The sequence below is a fragment of the Anopheles cruzii genome, chromosome 2 (genome assembly GCF_943734635.1).
Source record: "Anopheles cruzii chromosome 2, idAnoCruzAS_RS32_06, whole genome shotgun sequence".
Classification (NCBI taxonomy): domain Eukaryota; kingdom Metazoa; phylum Arthropoda; class Insecta; order Diptera; family Culicidae; genus Anopheles; species Anopheles cruzii.
This window is the reverse complement of record NC_069144.1, coordinates 55,559,409-55,579,304: the sequence shown is the minus strand read 5'-3', so window position 1 is coordinate 55,579,304 and position 19,896 is coordinate 55,559,409. Positions and strand designations below refer to the sequence as shown.

General features: G+C 50.8%; 1 protein-coding gene across 1 annotated transcript; it reads left to right on the top strand.

Annotated features, from left to right (window-relative positions):
* The first annotated feature begins 13,821 nt into the window (after positions 1-13,821).
* Positions 13,822-19,313, top strand: LOC128267022 (uncharacterized). Its single transcript, XM_053003812.1, has 5 exons — positions 13,822-13,852; positions 14,108-14,819; positions 15,046-15,173; positions 16,568-17,226; positions 18,591-19,313. Exons 1-5 carry the CDS (start codon positions 13,822-13,824, stop codon positions 19,311-19,313), a joined length of 2,253 nt encoding a protein of 750 aa, XP_052859772.1.
* Positions 19,314-19,896: the final 583 nt, after the last annotated feature.

Sequence of the window (19,896 nt, the reverse complement as noted above, 5' to 3'; positions counted from 1 at the left end):
ACCGGGCTCCGATCGGCTCCGTTCGGTCATTCGTGTCGAAACTTGTTCTCTCGGCGCGGGCGCGCGCGTGTGTGTTGGTATTTGTCTATTGGCCACTTTTTTCGGGGAGCCAACCGGAGCCATAATGCAAAATTGTGGATACGCAAGGCGGAGCAATAGTGACGGGGGCGAGACCCCCGCCGCACCACAATGGTGCCCCGGGCGCGTGTGTGTGTTTTGATAAAAATAATCTTCGAACGGAAAATAGATGCACTTGGCCGAGCGTGTGGAATGTTTTGGATTGGTGACCGTCAAAACGATAAACAATCGGCACGGCGTTGGTTGTTCTACAATCCAGCACTGTGGATACGTTGCGTTTTTTCAGTTGGTGTACCGCAGGTTTTTATGGCCCATCTTCACGCGGTGCTGACCGCACACCACAACGTCGGTAACAATGGGTCGCAATGAGAGTGAGAGAGAAGAAGTAAGACAACAAATTAGCGACTTCCAACCCGATTTGGCGCAAACGGTCCGTTGCTTCCGCGGCCCAAGTCTTTGGAACCTCTTCGCTCTTACGGTCGTTGTTGCATTTACAGTATCACAGTGAAAGACATGAAAGGGTCGAAAATTCCTTAAAGTGGCACCCTTGGCCTTTCTCAATTAAGGTCAGCATTTTTTTGAAAAGGGATCTCATAGTGTCAGCTTTTTCGAATCACGAAAGTATCGAAAACTGAAGATATGCGTTTGGTTTCAAACAATTAATATCTGGTCGATATGGATGTACAGGGTTTTGCTTTTCCTCTTCTGACAGATAACACACAACATGGGCAGTTCCGATGGTGGCACTCCACGAAAAATTGTGCATTCAACCGGAGGACCGCTTATCGCATTTTTTCCGTTTGCCCGATTCCCGCCGCGTTTATCTGCTGCTGGTGGACTACCCCACCGGAGAAGCAATGGCGCCGTCGCAGCAAAACCGGAAACATGCCGGATTCCAGCAGCCGGTGTCGCCAAGAATTCAGGTCAAAGAATAGTCGAATTCAGGGTCCGAGAATCCGAGAGTGCGGCGTTTCCGATCTGGACGTTTGAAGGAAAGCTCTGCGTTGCGTCGTTTATCGTCGTTGTCGTCGATTGCTGGGTTCTCGTGTCGCCGGGCGGTCACCGGAATGTGGGGCGGGAGGGAAGCGCGCGGAGGTCCGCTTACGATAACAAAACGAAGAAACCCACAAAAAAAACCAAACGCGTCGCAACACGCTCGGCTTCGGTCGGCGGCCATTAGAAAAGATTGTTCTCGTATAGAACGTGATTCTGCTGAGATCATGCGCTGCTTCTGACTCGCTCGCTCGCGCTTGAGGCTCTCTCCGTCGCTCTCTTGTTTTATCTCTTATCCTTCGCTGCTTCATTCCATCTCTTTCGGGCGGCTCCGAAGTGCAGCCGAAGGCGATGACTCATCGTTCAATTATTTACCTCCCCTCCCTCTTCGCCCCCACAGCCACCAACGGCCTTCGGTCACTCCTCCGATCACTTTTGCTGTTTACCTTTTCCGACGTAGCCACGAGACGCTGGCCATCGCTAACCCGTACAGGACCGTGCACGTTTTTATCGCCACCTGAGCCGGTCTGGTGCCTTCGACTCTCGGAGCCCACCGGAATATCTGATTTTATCTTTATGATGACGGTTAAGTGTTTCAAACGAATTAGGTTTTCAGTTTCACACGTTATTCGGGAACTGGATTCTAGAGCATTTTCTTACGAAGCATGTTGTCAATTACAAAAATATTAGACGATTCTTCAGTGATTGCATTTGCTTACAAAGGCCTGTAGTTGCTTACGTTAACAAAACCTTGCTGCCCACTTGCGGTGGAACTATTGTTTTATGGTCGCCAAAAATAGCCATCACTGTGCGTCAGTGCGACTCTGAACTGACGGCATTTCGAGAAAGCGCGATCCTCTTTCCTCCGCCACGAAATCATGTACACGCACACGTGAATGTGTTGCGTGGTTAAAATTGACGCAGACGCTAGATGATAAGCTTGCCCGGAACCAACAACAGACGATATCGAGTGCGGTGCGAAATGTAGTTAGTTGTTTAATTATTGTAATATTTTTGGGATTGTAAACATAAAATGCGCGTTTTTTGCGCAAGTTTTCAGGGCAGAAGATTCGTGAGGATGTTGCAACGAATCGAAATAACACTACTAAAGTGCAGTACTGCAGCTTAAATAAAGGCGATCGCTGTAAGCTCAACACACTTTAGGAACGCGCAGCGAAACAGGTTTGTTGCAGCTTGAAATGTAAAATACTGGAGAAAGAAACACGAAAATCCCCAAGTCATTGGACGTCGCCGTTTTCGCTGGCGCTGGTTTCGACACTTTATGGGCGCATGTTTTGGCGGCATTTGCCTCTCACATGTTCGGCAGATTTGGCGCGCTCCGGTTCGTGGAATCATGAATGACTCTTCGCGGTTGCTGGGACGTTAACGTTGGGAATTCCCAGCAGGCGCTATGTTTAGTGCTGTGGGGTAGCGAAACATTCTATCGCACGCTGTGGTGGCACACGTGGAAGGGTGCGAGGAATAGCATGTTGGCGTGGAGAGCGCGCTGTTGTCTTTGCTGCGCGCTGCGGTGGTTCCGGCTCGTGTGAGATAAATGACTAGTGACGTCACGGTTACAATGCGTTCAGGGGTAGAATTGCACCTGGGCACCTGGTCATCTGGTGGCACTTATCGCATTTCGTCATAATGATGGGGCACGGTGGGTGTGGACCGGATGCTGAGGGCAGGTTTTGCAATGTTATGAGGTACGAACAGGGAAGATAACTGATCTCAAATCAAATCTCAATTAACATAGAGAAGTTCAACAAAAGCCCATAGTTTGGACACGGTAGGACAGTAAAGTAGTTCAGAATTCATTAAATTATTTCATTGCTTCGAACGGTTAGAGGAAAATTCGAAGGCGAGGAAGTTTTCATTCCGAGGATCCAATCGATAGGCCGTTTGAGTTTAAAAGACCTCAATTTCCAATTCGTCTAGCGAACTTCCTGTACTTTCGAGAACTTCATCATGACTTCACACTTCTTTTGATAAAATCTAAAATCTGCTTATTTGTTGCCTATGAGGCGGAACAAAGTTCGTCGGGTCAGGCAAAGGCATATCGCTTACAGCGCCATCTGGGTGTCGATAAAACTTTCAGCTTGACGAAACATTTCATGAACGTCTTTTTTTCGTAAATATTTTTCAAATTTTGAACTTTATGATGTGCGAATCGTTAACACTTTTTTCTGATTCATGAGGCAGATTACGTTATTGGGAGGTGTAATTCGGGCTTATAGTTAAGATTTTACTAAAAAGAGAATACTAAGATAGTGTACTTGCAATGTTGCTGGCAAAGTGGCCGATAATTGAAGCTGGAACAGATGGCCGTGTATATTGAAGTTCCGTTGTACAAAAAGTTCCACAGTTAAATTTCATTTTTTCTAGTGCTAAATAAAAACAGCAACAGTTCTCAAACAGCTTAAATGATAAAAACGAAATGCTTCAAATTGATATGGACTGAGCCAGTTTTGGATTTGAACTGAGCCAGTTTTGAGAGGAATGCGTGCATCGTTGTGAGTGCATGTTGCATTCACATCAGTAAGACACCTTCGACGTATCGCACATGTATACGACGATAAGAATTTCAATCCATAGCCCGAGAAAAACTATTTCATGCTCACAGCCATTGCTACATTGTTCAGAAAAATTGCACACATTTTTGTAAACCCATTCCACCGATGTTTGAACGATTCCTACGAACGATGTTTCTCCTCTCTCTCTTTCCCTCCCTCTCTCTCTCTCCCCCCTTTCTCTCTCTCTCTCGCCCTGTGAATTGAATGTTTTGAGCTGCAATCCGAGGTCGAGCATAATTTGCCAATAAAATAACTCACCGGCTTCACCGGCGGCATCGGATTGCGGTTATGCACCGTATAAGGGATCGATGGCGATGAATGGAACGTTAAAAAATACCTGGTGAAACAGCCTCCGGCCAAACAGAATCCGGCCCAAAATCCAGTCTGGTGCTCTTGAACGAACTCCACCCCCGTCGGCGGTTGGCTTGGGTCCCAACAATCGCTTCCAGAAGGGCGGTGATTGACTTGCGATTATTTCATGCCGATCGTTGGTTGAGAAATCGATCGCTTATGAGCGGGCAGCATTGCGACTAAGAGGGTTAACATTGCCGACCGTTGACATCATTGGGCTAGACCGGCTAGACAGACGCCACTGGCTCGATTTCGATGTAACGCGTCGATCAAAACTTTTCTTGATTATCGCGACAAATCATTTGCATATCTCCGTCGGCTGAAGTGGACACATCTTCGTTAGCCGCACGGGCCACCGGCTCGATCACTTCATTCAAGCTCTGGACTGACGCGAGAGTGAGCGTGTCGAATGTTTTGTGGTTTTTACGGCCCATTCGCGACCACTTAAGTACGGAACCAGGTTGCCCGTTGTTGCACCTCATCGGCGCTCTCGTTCGCTTAGGAAGAGTATGTATCATCTGGCCTTTTCATGATCAGCAACGACAAACACATCGTTCGAATGCCTCGTTATGTTCGTTATGAGCGGCAGTGGAACGCTGTGGAATATGGCAAAAAAGCTACATCACTTAGCCTGTTCGCTTAATATTAATACTTTAGAGTAAAAATTGAGGTTTGCTGTAAGGTATCGAAATAGTAATTCAACGCATTCCATGAATGAGATTCCAACGCCTACTTTATCGTTCATCCAGATCAGCATCGGTCTAAAAGCCGCACGAGCCGGTCGGTACATAATCCGCTTCTTAAGCCAACGATTCCTGTCACCCACGCTTGAAGCTTGAAGATACTTTGTTTAAATCACACTTTTGGCGCCGTACAAATTGCTCAACCGCGGTGCCCTTCCTTTGCAATGGACGCCACGGAACTACCCCGTTAGTCAGCAACCCACCCCGTCAAAAAAGAACCGTTTACCTTAGCAACCTATAAGCTACTTAACGGCCGGACCGAGCAGCCAGTTTTGGGCTGTTGAGCAAAATCTAAAATTAAAACAAAGCCTCGGTTGGATGGACGAAAACTTTGTTTCTGGTTCTGCTGCTGCTGCTGCCCCCGAACCTTTGGAGCGCTGTTGAAGGCTGGCAGGATCATTACTGACAGTAGGGCGACATTAATCTACAACATCGTCCACCGGTGCCGATGCAGTTTCGATTAATTATAATTTTCCCTACGCAGCTCACGGGGGGCGATAATGTACCGTGACACGATTAGCATACGTGCTGTGGTCAGCATCGAGCGAGCGATCGGTTGATGCCCCATAATTTGCCACTGATTCATGGACCCCGCGGCCCGATGCTGCGTCGAGATGACGAACGGGCCGATTGCGCCATCATAAAATCGATCGTTCGGCGACCGTTGATCGCCGGTGATTTGATGCCATCTTCGTGAAGGTTGCGTTGGATATTTTTGTATGTTTCGATGCCGAGGCGATCGAATTCAAAGTTCAGAACCGAAAGAATTCTTGTGTCCATCGTGGTGCAAATATTGGTCCCCACCGTGTAACGTTGCGTAAAACCAGGAGCCAGTTGACGAAGCCTGCCCCACATGACGATGGTGGACGGCGCCGGTAGGAAGTGATGATGGCAGCCCGCTGATGAATGTTGACACGGCGCCACCGGTTGCGGATCTGCGGCAACTGTTGATATTGCAAATTTTGCACAAATAAGTAAGACGCCCCGGGACGCTTGAGTAGAGGCGAACAACACGCAGCATTGCTACCGTTTGCTAACATTTCAGTTCCGCTGGATAATGGCCAAAGAATTCCGGGCGACGGAGGGCGACCCGTGCGCCGAAAATAGACTCGAGTCAGTAAGCTGAAGTGGATATTTCGTCCAAATTTGTGCTCTGGCGTCAAGAAGTGGCTGATTTAGGGATTGGAGGCTCGTGACGGGCGACACCGAAATTCGGGATCTTCGAATAAAATTTAAAACTGTTTGCCGTGTCATTAGAACTGAAGTGAACCATCCACGGCGCGAGCAGGAATTTAAATTCAGAAGCCCTCGATCGGCAGTAACAATGTAGTGAAACATCCGGTTATGGTGGAGATATTTTCAGCTGTTCTAGCTCGCGTCTCTGCTCGAGCAGTGGCTCCGAAGGATCGTTGATAAAGTGACAAACGGTTTGCATGCGGGCGGTGTGCGATCAGGGATTATCTTAATGAGAATAACTGAGTAATTTATGAGCAACACTGTTTCGGCGCCAGGTTTTCACAGCTAATCAACGTGTCGTTGACCGGTGAGGTATGCGTTCAATGGCGAAGATGGGCTTCTTTATTGAGAAATGGGCAAATTTCTACGAAGACAGATTTTACATTAAGGATGTTCGAATGGATGACGTAACAACGAAAGATGAAGGCCACAGTTGAGATCTTTTGTGTTGGGTGTTAAGCCTTGTAAGATCTTATACTGCTTCGCTATTGGCAGGCAAGTTCATTCGTTTATTCCTTACAAAAATCAACCGTTTAACCATTTTATTATTTCAACAGCTATGCTTCGGATTATGTGGTGCGATAGTGTGATGCTAATCGACATCATGCACTAAGTTATAGGCCTCAACAGGGTTTTGTATGTTCGCTTGACCCTTCAAGATTGGGTTTTATTTTTGTTTGATTTTCAAACGCTTCGTCCGCCTTGTAAGTAAGTTGGATCCACAAACGTTAGGGGCGTTGGCGGTTGAAGGGTTGACAGAAGCCATGCTTCACACACAACTTGATGTCCAAAAATAGAACCCACCACTCCGCCCTAACGGACCTACCCCAAAGGCGCCCGCGGCCGACCCTCCTCTCGGCGCGGTCTCTTCGGACTTCGTGAGGATCGTGTCGCGCGTCTCGTAGCCTAATGGGGTGTCGTGTAGGCCTGGACAGTGTCGCCAAGGGTGGGGAGCCCCAAAAAAAGGCCAAACATCTTATCGCTCCATCACCAGTCGGTTGCGGAGGTTCGTCTGGTACGCACACGGAAGATCGTGCGATCGCCCTGGACGAGTGTCTTCCTTTCGGGAGGTCGTAACCTGTTCGACAGTGAGCAAAGCTTTCCAAACTGTTATAATTTGTTTAAGTTTTGACTGGTTAGATATAGATCATTTTGCAGTCTTTTTCGAGGTGGTTCGTGGTGCCGTTTAGAAAGTTGTTCTATTTTTGAGAAAGCTTAACTCGTGAAACGTCCCTAGCGAAAAGGGATAAAATCAGGACGGCGGAGTGATTCATGCGTTCGCCGTATGTCGACGTCTTACAACGCGAAGGAAAAGGATTTCACACGTACGAACTAACGACCGTGCACCTTTATTCGAGAAGGAGCTTCCAGTGCCGGGGGTCATATACACGCGATGGCGTTAGTCTAGGACACTACTCACCACCCCAGAACCCCGGTTCGGTGAAGACTGGTTTTTAAGAAACTTTAGCAGAAAGTGCATCACAAAATCGTAACGACCCCATCAGGCGGATCCGGTGGCCACGTTAGATTTATGGATTTTTAAGTGCTTTATTGTATAAAACATTCCTTCACCGGTGTCGGGTGCGGATTTGGCGGTGGGATTTTTCCGGTTCGTTAGAAATTTTTGCTCCTCGCCGGAAAGGGGTGCACCACCCCCGTGGCGTGGCCAACAGTTTCTCACCAACGGGGATAAAGTGCATCATCACGTGCCGGCGGAGTCCTTACGTTCGTTTCCTTCCTTCGCTTGGCGTGAAATTTGCCAAACGATTCGCGAGCGAGGAGCGAGCAGCGGGAGAAAGAAAATCCCCACCGCCAGATCCGGGCGTCGGAGGGCAAGGTGAACGAACACATTCAACAGTGCGCTTCCGTCTTACTTCGATTCGATTCCTCCGGTAGCTTTCCGGTGGCGCAGCCAAGGAGGTGCACAGAGAGTGACAGAGAGTGTGTGTGAGTGAGTGAGAGAAGGAGAGAGCAAGCGGAAAGCCCTCGAAGAAACAAGTCAAATCACGGCCAACCGCACGACACCACCGTCAACAAGATGCTCGACAGGACGGCGCGTCGGGGGCCGCGCAATGGAAGGATCACCGGGAGGTCCCAGACGGCGACGACCATGACCAACCGTAAGTAAACGAACCGAATGCCCTTCCTTCCGTCTTCTCCCCCCCTCCTTTGGGCTCCTCGTCCTCGGAAGGATTCCGGATACAGGCGAATCGGAAAGATGTTTTCGAAATTAGCATAACGGGTGCAGTGGGCCGCGTGAGCCCCCGAAAGCTCCCGCATAATGCTCCGGAGGCCCTACCCAGCACGGGCTTATGTCGGTTTGTCGGCCGCGGAACAAATGGCGCAACAGCTTCATACCCCCGGCGCGCCAGTGACTTACGGAGTGCCGGCAAAAGTATCGACTTCCGGTTCCGGGGGTCGCTCAGCCGTTTCGCCTGTCTGTCACTACTTTGAAACCCATTTTTCATGCTCCTTCTGCACCGCTGCAGCTGAGGCTGCCCCGTCATCACGGCTTCGGATCGAAACTTTGCCCAAAACCCACCATCCTTAACGAAGGACCCCGGTAGCTGCCTGCTGCCACTGAAGGAGCCGTGGTCTTTAACGATCCTAACCGCAGCGAGCTTTTCGAACAGAGGCTAAGGCAGGCAAAGTATGATGGAGAGCCGACGGTCTGCAGTGCCTGCAGAATCCGTGGGCCAGATTATGGCGCCTTCAACATTGTTTCTACAATCCCAAATCCCGCGAGTTTGCCGTTGTTTCATGTATTGTTGTCTAACTCCAGCTTTAAGAATGTGAAACATAGAAAAGTAAAATTCTATCAACGGCTTTTGACCCCGGCCAACCCTTGTTGAGACCGTTTGACTACGTTGAAAACATTAATTTGAATTCTTTGAGGCCATCAAAAAACAATTATGAAAATCACATCCTGGTGTTCAAAGGGGCGTGCCGGCACGCTCCAAAAGCCGCTGCTAGCTTCTCATAAGGGTGATCATAACATTTTTGGAGTGCCACATTTGATCTGACCAAGGAATGTTGCATATTCAATCGAGCTCCGTTTGATCGTCACCGCAAAAGCACAAAGCTTAGAGCTTTACGAATGGTTCTGCGTTAAGTAGCGCTAGTAGAAAGTGACCATCTTTGTACCAGAGCGTAAGAAAGCGGACATTTGTTAGGCTCTTGTTGGTCGTGCCTAGAACTGGCTACCCCAGCAATGGGAGATATCGCGAAACACACACACACACCCAGAGCAACATAAAACTGCCCCAGGTGCTCCAGATAATGTCGAAAGCGAATGCTTTCGGAATAGTCGGTGAGGGACCCTTTTAGACGCGGATCTGGAGTGTGTTTTTTCGAAACGATCCATTCGCGACACCTGTTTTGTGTCAAGTCCACTAACCCCTCCGAGTGTTCTGTCCTTGGAAGGGTGACGAGTAAAATGTGCGCACCCAGGACACCGGGGCGGGCTTAAATTTATGCTGGCCCGTCCCCGAGTTTAGCCGTTCCAATTTAGCTTTGGCAGCTGACCGGCAGCGGGATATCAATTTTATGTTCCTGGCAACCTTTTTGTTTGCTTGAACATGGGCCACATCCAAGGGCCAACCTGCCGGGAGATAAGAATCGCAAAACGGCGTTAAATATGCTGCCCATTCTGGCCGCCCCGTGGAGCGATCGTTAATTCGGTAACGAGTTTTGCCAATGGAAACGCTGTACAACTTCTTTGGCTCTATCCTGAAGATTCTGGCCGCGCGATAACCGATCGGTAATCACATTAATCTAAGGCGACGCCTAAAGGGTTTTTAATGATCGTGTAATTATGTAGAAACAGAAGAAAAGTCTTCCACGTGCTCTCGCTGTTTGGAATTGATATGTTTATGTTGAAGACTTCTTTGAATAACCAAAATTATGTGAAAAATGCTGAAAATTTGTGGAGTGTCTTTGAATTCTACCTAATTTAATAGTTCTACGTTGAAATGTTAAGCCTAAGCCTTGAAGCGCAAGATCGCAACTCGATCGATGAGATCACTAAGAATGATTGAAGAGGCATTCAAGATCAACAAATACATAACTTGTGAATTTCTGAAAGTGACTTTCTGTTGAACTCTGGCCACCTTTTTGTTCAAAACATCGTAATCCAGCTGATTGGATTATTTTACACGGCAATACATTTACATTTGATTTGATTGCGTGACCCCTTCAGACCGAAATGTTAAAGAAATCTCCATTAACTAGTGGAGAGCAGTAGCGGTGTCACATGTTTCAAAACATTTCAGAACACAATAGTGGAGTTTGGCCATCAAAAGGGACTTACTAACTCCCTTTCTCGCTGCACGATACGCCATCAGCTGTAAAGCGTAAGTTCAACCCGTGAGCTAATGGGACGGGTGATCGCTAACGCGTCGGCCCCCGGGACGGAACACACCGGGCGTAATTTATGTTAAGACCGTGCTATTAGTGTTCGCTTCACCACCAGCACCGCGATCGCTTATGAAGAGGCTTATCGCGTCTGTTTTTTTCTGTCTTGTTCATCGATTTCGATGATCCCCGTGCGTTAAATCAATCAATCCACCGCGACCAATGCCATCGCGGATCCGGCTGACATTCTCGGGCTGCTCGAAGAATTCGTTGTTGCCGCCGCGGCCGAAAGGCGACACATTTATTGGCCGACACGCTTCTGTGTGGGGGGCGCGCAAAACTCCCACTTCCATGAGCGGCGAAGGCGGATATGTTGAAGGTCACGCTTTCTAGTGCGCCAGAACGGTAACGTACCGACCGACGGGGATGGCCGCCAAGCTGTCACGGTGGGGCGGTTGGCGCCAGCTTTGGCCACGCATCGCCACACGTGAAGATCCGGCTCGGGTTACAAATGGCGCTGGCGAAACCGGGACTATAAAACCCGGCGAGGCGCACGCACACAAAACGCAAACGAGTAACGCCAGCGTGGTCCCTGATGGGCGTTTGGAAAAAGTGGAAAAACTTGATTCGCGCCGTGATGAGAGACAGAGAGAGCGCGTGATGATTTGCCGGATGCGGCTACTTCTGCAGCGATCGCCGGCACAGCATGATCTGGCTTATGCTGCTGCTTCGGCGCGCTAACCACCGCCACCGCTGGTGTGTAATTATGAAAAGCATAAAAATTTAAATGAGAATATTTTAATTTTAACGACCCTTTTGGGACGTCGTAAAGATGGCTGACAAATGTGTGTCAACATGTTTGTTTATTGAGTTGTAGAGTGCGTTGTAGTGCAGTAATTCTTCGCGCCCTTTCCGACAGGCAACGCGGCACACGGACTTACAACGACCACGAACAAAAAGCCGGCCAGTTAGGGGTGGCCTCAAGCTGGGGTGGTCGGTGTCGCGGCTTTTTCGATGCCGGGTGCGTTCCATGAGTCAATCGGCCGGCGATGGGTTGTGATTTATTTTTATTGAACTGTGGCCAACATTGTGCGAGGCCCGTTGATTGTTTTTGCCAGCACGAACGTGTCAAGTGAAAGATCGTGTCGGGGTGGTCATTAAATTTTATATTTATTTTCTATCACACTCACATTTACTTAAAATTCACTTAACGGCCCGTGATTTATTCCTTTGTTTGGGCCAGAGCAGTAAACTGGCACCGTGCTCAGCCGTGAAGAATTCGAGCATCCCGGCACTCTAATGGCTGTAGTTCGAAAGTTCCAACAAACTGCGCAATAATGGTCGAGAAATGATCTGTTTTCGGGGAGTGTGCTGTTTAGGCGATGAGTGACATAAATTAGCGTCTTCCGTAGGGTGCCGAAAACTAATCCGGCGTCTGTGTTGAACGGAGGCCCCACGCCACATTCCGATTCTATCGACCGTATTTGGGTTGGCATTTTATGAGCCACAAGGAATTTAAATCCTCGCCACCCGAGTTCGAGTCCGTGGGTCCGTGGGAGATCGATCGCAACCGATAGTGAAACCATCTTTCCGCCGGACAAACCGGAATTAAATGGAACGCAATGGCCCGGGATTCGAGCCGGCGTTCTGGCACAGGTTCCATTTTCCAAATTGTTAAATAAATGGCTAGAATGGAAAAACATAAGCAAACAGGCAGCGTCGGCCGGCGGTGAGAAGGTTTCGGCCGGGCCGGGCGCTCTTTCTTTTTGCCAATAATTTAATGTTCGATTCAAGCCTCCATCACTCATTTGCATAATTGATTTTATCTTGTTTTCGGTGCCGGAGGCCGTACCTTCGGGCTCGAAAAAAGCTCCATCCCCTCCGTCAACGTCAACACACGCCCCCGACACGTGCGGCGTGTGCTTTGGTGGGAAGGAAATCAGAAAATTTGGGAAATCAAACGAGAATGTCGAGAATGTTGCTGCGCGCGCTCTTTCCGACCCGTCTCGGGCCATGATGTGATCTATTTAGGTGGCGTAGGGCCCGATGGTAGGAAGTTCCCGCTGCCGGTATCCGATTTCCTTGTGTGCGGCGGGCCCATGTGAAATAGTTCGTGAGCCAGATCGTTAACGCCTCCGAGTCGCGCCGTTAATGCTCGTGTTGTAATTTTTTACGACCGATCGGCACGGCAAATGGATGTAAATTCTCTCTCTGCGCTCGCGGCCGGCCCTAATTAGCCGACGGATTGTCTTTCGTGCTGGGATGGCCGGCAAGATCGATGGCCAGTGGTTGGGCAGCGAAGATCCGGGTCCAGGCGCTGATCCGGGCGCTGAAAGAACGCGCACGGGCTCCTTTATTTACGGCCGATTCAAACATAAATCCGTTGGCGAGAAGCGTGCTCGTGGCGGGCTGTGCCTCGCTTTAGCACTTCGAATGGATGGTCCCGGGCTGGTTATACGTTAGCGTCGGGGGATTCAGCTGATTCGATCGAATGTGGAGGATTCCATTTAACTTTGGTCCTTTAATTGCTTTCTTTCTTCGGTATAGCACCACATTGTCTACGTTTAGATTATTGATCATTGTGACCAGAATTGTGAAGACTTTAATTAGATGGTGCAAGAAATGTACCACTCAAGTTTATTGTAGGAATTTACCATCATGAGTGTTTGAAAAACACGGACAACTGGTTAAGCGAAAAAGTTTCATCATACCGTAGCCTGTTGGCTGCGACATATTTTATCAGCTCATAAAACCGATTGTTAGTGTCCGCACATTCTAACCTCAAAATGTTTTGGAAATTTCTCAATAAAAATGTGAGCTCCGAGCTTTAGCTACTAAACATCCTTTCCGATAATTATCTTTATATCCACCTCATTTAAGTGTGTTCCTATGCTCAGGCAACGAACCGCGACCGTATTGATCTTCTGCCGTTTGATTTCGTACGAAAAAGAAGTCCTTCCCGTGCCATCGATTCCCATCGACAGCCAGCTTATCCTTCCCCAGCGCTGCGCTCCTCAGTACGGCCAGCAAATTTGCGAACAACCGAACTATTTTCCGGCGGCCACCGTCCCGAACCTGCCAAGGCAACATAATGCACCGGAAGCCACGTAGCAAATGCAAACGTTCTGCTCGATTTGCACCGCGGTGCATCCGGAAGGTGCGCACGGTGTGTGCTCGGAAAAACGCCCGGACGAAAAGAATTGATAATCCCCGTGGGAACCCTCCGTGGGCACTATACCGGGTGGCAGACAGCGCTCCCCTTCCGCGCCACGAAAGGACTCCCCGAAAGGGGTCCTCCGGCTTTGGCGCCCGGATAATTTATTGTACATTCTCGCCGGGTTTTTAGCTCCACCGGCTCACACCGGATTTCCGGTGACTTCCGGATGTGGCCGGGATTCGGGCGGTAGCGCAAACGTTTCGGCACCGTCATCAAAATAAGATCCTTTTCGCCTGCACCGTGTCGTGTGTGTGTGTGTCGGCATTTTTTCCCCAGGATGACGGTGCGTAGTTTATTAGATTGTCACAGTAAGTCACCGTCACGACACACACACACACAGGCGCGCGCGCGCCAAAGTTCAAGACAGCATCGGCAGCACTTTGGCTTGCCGTTTTTGTCGGGGACTTCCGAAATCCGCCCTTTGTTTGGGAGAAGGAGAAAAATCCGGACAGGGAACAGTCCGGGAGTGCAAAACTGAAAGTTGATTGAAATATGAACCTACTTTTGGGGCGGAAAGCGCCATGATTCATTCGGTGGTTCCGTGTTTTTTTTTCTCGCTTCAGCCTACTACGCTCTGCTCGTCCTCGCACTAGCTGCCGTGGCCGGGCTGACCGGGGCGGAAATCGGAAGTCAGCCCGCCGCCCGCACGGATGGACCCCGCACGGTCATGGATCTGATGGAGGTTATGCTAAATCGGGACTTGCTGGAGATGCTGAAAAACGGAGGCTTCGATTTCCGGCAACCGTCGCTACTGTTCCTGCCACCAAAATTCTACTCCACCGTGCCGCTCGACCACGGCCACATGACACCGGAGCAGATCCTGAGCGGCAGCCTGCTGGAACCGTCGTCATCGTCATCAGCATCATCACTGCCAGCCGCCGTTGGTGGAAAAGCGGAACATCAGAAAGCAGCTGCCATCGGCGTCCGCGGTGACCAGCCTCAGTCGGCGGCCGTCGCCGCCGCCGCCCGACTCAACTTGATTTCGTATTCCGACGGCAAAGTGACGTTCGCGGGACAGCCGAAACCGAGCGGAAGCGACCGGCAGCCAGCGCCGTGGACGCCAGCGACGGCCAATAAAGGAAGCGCAACATTAGGGGAAAATGTCGGTACAAATGTGGAATCACTTCAGGCCGCCGGTGGACGCGGCGGCAGCGGCGGCGGCGGAACGGGCGGGCAGGCAACAAACGACCGTCCCCTAACGACCTCGATAACGGATCAAACGGTGTCACAAAATGTCGCCCGCACACTTCCGGCTTCAGGTGGCCGCCGGGTGAGGTAAGCGCCGGAGGACGGAAAAAAAGGTTCAGGGATCCTCGAACCTGATACGGGGGCCGAGCCGCATCCTCCCTCTTCGCGAAAAAAATAGAAGAAGAAAAACGGGAAAAGCTTGTGTTGGAACGGCTTTTCCACGGAACGGCAAACGGGGTTCGGTACTTAATTTACTCTTTTTTTCTTTACATGCACCCACACACACACGCACATAACGTTGACACCTCGTCAGTGCCGGGGGAGCGGCGACATCGGCCACGGAGCGGCTGCGTTCGGTGCTGCCCGGCGAACCGGATGTGGATTATCCTATTTTGGGCAGCATTCCGTCGACCGGCTTCAGCTGCGAAGGGCGCGCTCACGGTGAGTTTGAAGGTGGTACCTGCGTGGTACTTTATCGATAGCTATCCCGCTTTGGGGGGGTTTGGCGAAGGGCGGACACGATAAGATCCCCCCTGGGGCAGGCAGCGTGCGTAATTGGTGTTCGAAAGATTAACCTATCCGCCGGGCGTTCCAGCCCTGGTCGCTGGCAATTATGCAAAACGCTGCCGAATGCGCTTGGAAGGCGCTTTGGCGTTAAAATGGAGTCATGAAAAGGACATTCTACGAGCGATTTAACAGACAGACAGTTTACCGTTTGTCACTCTAAACGCTGGCTTTCTTAGCGAACTGAAATGTTGGGTCATTGTGAAAGTCCTTACGCTTTTTGCCCAAGGTTGATCGTTGACCCCATTCTTGTATCAGTTCGGCTTTGATATTAACAGATCAGGGCTTGTAACAGCTTGGTAACAATTTACAGTCAAATTTGTATTACAACATGCAGCGCTACGGACGAGATCATTTATCTAGATATATTAACAAACAATGTTAGTCGAACTAAACATCAAACCACACACCAAACCTAATGACAATTGAAGATTCCGCGAGCAAACACGCAAGTAGCTGACTAATTTCATCATTCAACATCAAACTTGAACACGGAACAGCATCATTCGAAGCTATCAAATTAAGATGCCTTCGCGACAACCGACCCAGTCGACGGCACATTAATAATTCGCGCAATCTTTCAACATCGCCTTCGGAGGGTGGAGTTTGAGTTCCAGTTGTCTCCCAGCGGTTGACTATTTTTACCGGACCATTTCGCTATTGGTTCGGCCGACGACCCAAAACTTTGCCCGCTTAGGGCGCCGGCCGTCGGCTTAAGTAAGATGTCTCGCTCCAGCCACCAGCAACCCAGCTCCGGGGAGCCGTTCCGAGAAGCGAGTTTCGAGGCGGTGGCCCGATCCGTAATGAAACGATTCACAAAACCGAAATAGAACCACCCGGCCGCAAACGATGCCGGGTGGTGTGATTTATGAGCGACGAGCCCATCGGGCCGAGCGTGGGGCCCGCGGGCCATAAGTCACGGAGTCGGATCGGTATCGATGCGTAGGCCGTTATATTGCTACTGCCTTCGGTGGCCACCAACCGACTCATCGTCGTCATCGGGCGCGGTATCGGGGAGCTGATCATTTGTCGCCATTCGATGCCCCAGCGATGGCGAAGGGGTGCCAGTCTGCGATCCCAATAACTGCGGTGCCGGTTCCATCGCGAGACGGAAATTACCATATAAAAGCAGCGCGCCCCGGGTTCATTAAGCGGGGCGCATGCGACGCGTTGATGACGGATGCGGCGTGGATCGAAATTAATTTTTATCACTTCACACGATGCTATCTGGTTCATATGTCCTTCGCCCGCGGGTGTGGCTCCTTTCGCAGGGTACTACGCCGACACCGAGACCCGCTGCCAAGTGTTCCGCGTGTGCGCCAACACCGATGCGACCGGGCGAGGCTTCGGGTTTCTGTGCCCCAACGGGACGCTCTTCAATCAGCGCTTCCTCGTGTGCGATTGGTACACGAACGTTCAGTGCGAAGCGAGCAAGGATTTCTACCATCTCAACGCGGACATTGGCCGGATGAGTGGCCGGCCGATGGTGAGCGACGATCGCGACGACATGATGGACTCCGTGATGTCGATGATGACCTACCCGATGCGATCGCTGATGCGGATGATGCAGGCAACGCCGGACCTGGAGCGACCGAAGGTGGTTTCCGCGGAGGTGCCAAATGTGGCTAAGCCACCGCGGTACCCCATGCCAGCCGTTGGGCTGGAGGCTCCCCACCGGCCCCACACCGGAACTGGTCCCCGGCTGTCTGGTCTGGCAGTTGGAGAGCAGCAGCTAAGGACGCCGGTCAGCAATGCCTTGCCGCCGGCGGAGTATGTCCCCCAACTGGATCAGGTGTTCGTCTCCAGCCTTGGATCGTTGTCCACCGATGCGGACTCAGGATTCGATCCGGTACGCTCGAACCTGCTCACTGGAAAGGACTCCACGAAAGGAACACCACAGGCGGTCAGGCCGCACACGAATCAACTCCAGGTGAGTAGCTGCAAGAACTGTTTACATCTGGGGGCTTATCTCTCGCGTTCTCGAGGGTCACCGCAAAAGTGGCGCAATACATTCCCGTTTACTTCCAGGCGTTCATTGGGATACTTTTTCTGTGGCCCAATGATGGCCACGAAAGATTATAGATTTTCGTTTTCGGCCAGCCTCTTCATTATCATCGTTAGTCGTTGAGACCGTTGAGACCGGATTCTAAGCGTTGGAGCCCACCGAAGCCTTGACGATGTGGTGGTTGATTATGAGTTTTGAAGTTTAATTTATCACCCGCTGGCTCTCAGTCACTGCCAAAGTTGTTTTAAGTTTTCGACACTTAGTCCAGGGCCCGGGTTCTGGCCAGGGCTGGAGCTTAACTAGCAGTGACAGACGAGAGTTGGGTTGGAACCCTTCCAGGCCCTGCTCGATAATCGACCCAGCGGGGAAGGGAGGTTGTTACACCCTGCACCTATTTTGCTCGGGTCGGGTAATATGGGCCGCACGACGATAGCGAGCTGTAATGGGCTTGCCCTGAAAATGGGGCACATAAGCGTTTTTCTTGAAGAGCCTTTCGCACCGGATCGACCCTCGGAAGGGGGTGCCCCATTTTAAGCGTGCCAAAGGAACGAGGATAGGAATGCGGGGTGGCGTGACTCAAAGTGTGAAATGGGTCCCTGGAATTGGGGGAGGGGACGAGCGAAATTAATATCAACCCAAGGCGTAAGTTAAGCGATTTTCTAGCGAAAGCGTTGGGCCTTGGAACAGCACAAAAGGTCCTTGCTGAAAGGGTTCGTACACGGATATGTGTGTGCAGTACAGTTTTGCAAACTAATTCCGTTACAAAAGAGCCACGGACCGGGTCCGGCCGGCGAACCATCCGAGCGTGGAAGGGCCTAAACTTTGGAATATGATTGAAACATTGTCCGGCACGGCAACATGAGCGGGAATACATTTTTCGGTCGGCAGCGTTTGTGATGTCATTTCTGCAACATGTACCCGTCAGCTCGTAGCTGCCCGTCATGTCGAGGAACTGGTGGGTGGAAACTGTGGTAATTGGTTTCGTCAGGAACCAACAGGACACCATAATTGTTTCGTAATGGAATTTGCTACATGGTTTGGTAGCTGCCGAGTTTCGCCCGCAACGCTCGCTCGAGTTTCGTAGAAAATACAAATCAGATGAACTGACCAGTTATCATAAATCGAACGTAGATCCGGTTGACGTCAAGGGCTTGTTCATTAAACTCGAGAATAGTTGTTGGAGTCGCATTATACATTCAATGAGACCATTCAAGACATGTTTGTTTTAACTAATCACGTAAGCATGAGTTGCAGCGTTATTTACGTTCGGGGTGTCGTTTCCTTTTCAGACCCAGAATGAGCTCGCCGGCAGTAAGTTTCAGGTGGTCCAGGCCGATCTAGTTAAGTACTGGAACGATCAAAGCGTTCGGACCGCGGCGGGACCACCGTCCTCGTTGAAGCTTAGACCAGTGTCGGAAGCTTTCAAACCGGTGGTCTCCACCCATCACCGGATTGGTCAGTCGGCTTCACCGGCGGTCAACCCGAATCGGCCAATCCTCCCCCCAACCGGAGTCCTGCCACCGTCAACCCTACATAGAAACGCGGGCCTACATAGCGGAGGAAAGCTTTTCAACGATTTTACGCACCAGCCGACATACCGATTCACGCCGGCCCGGAAGGTGCTGCCGATCCAGAAGGTGACCGTACAGCAAGATAACCGCTACCGCCAGTCTTCGGGCACATCTTCCGCTCTTGTGTTTGGCCAGAACGTGTTTCTGACGCCGGGTAGACCGAAAGCAGCCGCTGCGAAGGCGTACCTGCAGCAGGCATCGTCCGAACGGCGGCAGATTCTTCGCCGAATCGATACGGTGCCGAAGCATCGGAAGACTTCGCTGCAGGTGGTACCCTCGTTGGCGTACTACCTGAACGATGTGCAGGAGAAGCAGGCCTACGACGAAGCCGTGCTCCACGGACTGCTGGACGAGCGAAGGCACGACGCTTACCTCCGATGGGCCGGAAAATCTGTCGCGAGCTCCTACGACGTGCCACCGGGTAGCGTTGGTCGACCCTAGCGAGCGTCTCCGGTTCCGGGCCCAGAGTAATTTATTGTCCGACTCGGAGGGCTGCACTTAGGATAATGGATTATGCAATAAGATTTGACTTAAAAGATGAAATAAAAACACAACTCCCGCTGATGGCGCTTCCGTATCACTGAATGTAGGCGCAAGAAAAGAAAAGCCCCCCAAAACGCCTCTTTGAAGCCGGCAATCGGGCAAGGTAATGGTGGAAAACAGCCCTTCATTTAGCTCCGTTGTCCTCCGAAGCCCGCGGCGGCCATTGTGCCACAATTCAGGGCGCCCGTCCCGGTTTCGGTTCATCAATTTACTTCGATTCCTTGAAGCCACCGCCCGAAGGCGGACGGTTGCATTAATGCAGCGACATGGAAGCGAAGCGCACAAAACCTCCATGGCAACCCGCCGGGCGAGGGCGACCCGCTCTTCGCTTGGTGCTGTTTCGCCCGTTTTTCTTCGTAGTTTCGCCCGTGGCCATTTGCAGGTCCATTGTTGCGAAGGCGCACCTGGGCTCGCAATTTACCACTCGCAGCGAGTGCAATCTGTTTCCATGGTTTCCGTTTATTCATTCGCTCGCGTTTTT

Coding starts and splice junctions, on each gene's coding strand:
- LOC128267022 (XM_053003812.1), top strand. CDS start 13,822: ATGACGGTGCGTAGTTTATTAGATTGTCACA. Junction 14,820..15,045: donor TCAGGTGGCCGCCGGGTGAG/GTAAGCGCCGGA, acceptor ACACCTCGTCAG/TGCCGGGGGAGCGGCGACAT. Junction 15,174..16,567: donor CTGCGAAGGGCGCGCTCACG/GTGAGTTTGAAG, acceptor CTCCTTTCGCAG/GGTACTACGCCGACACCGAG.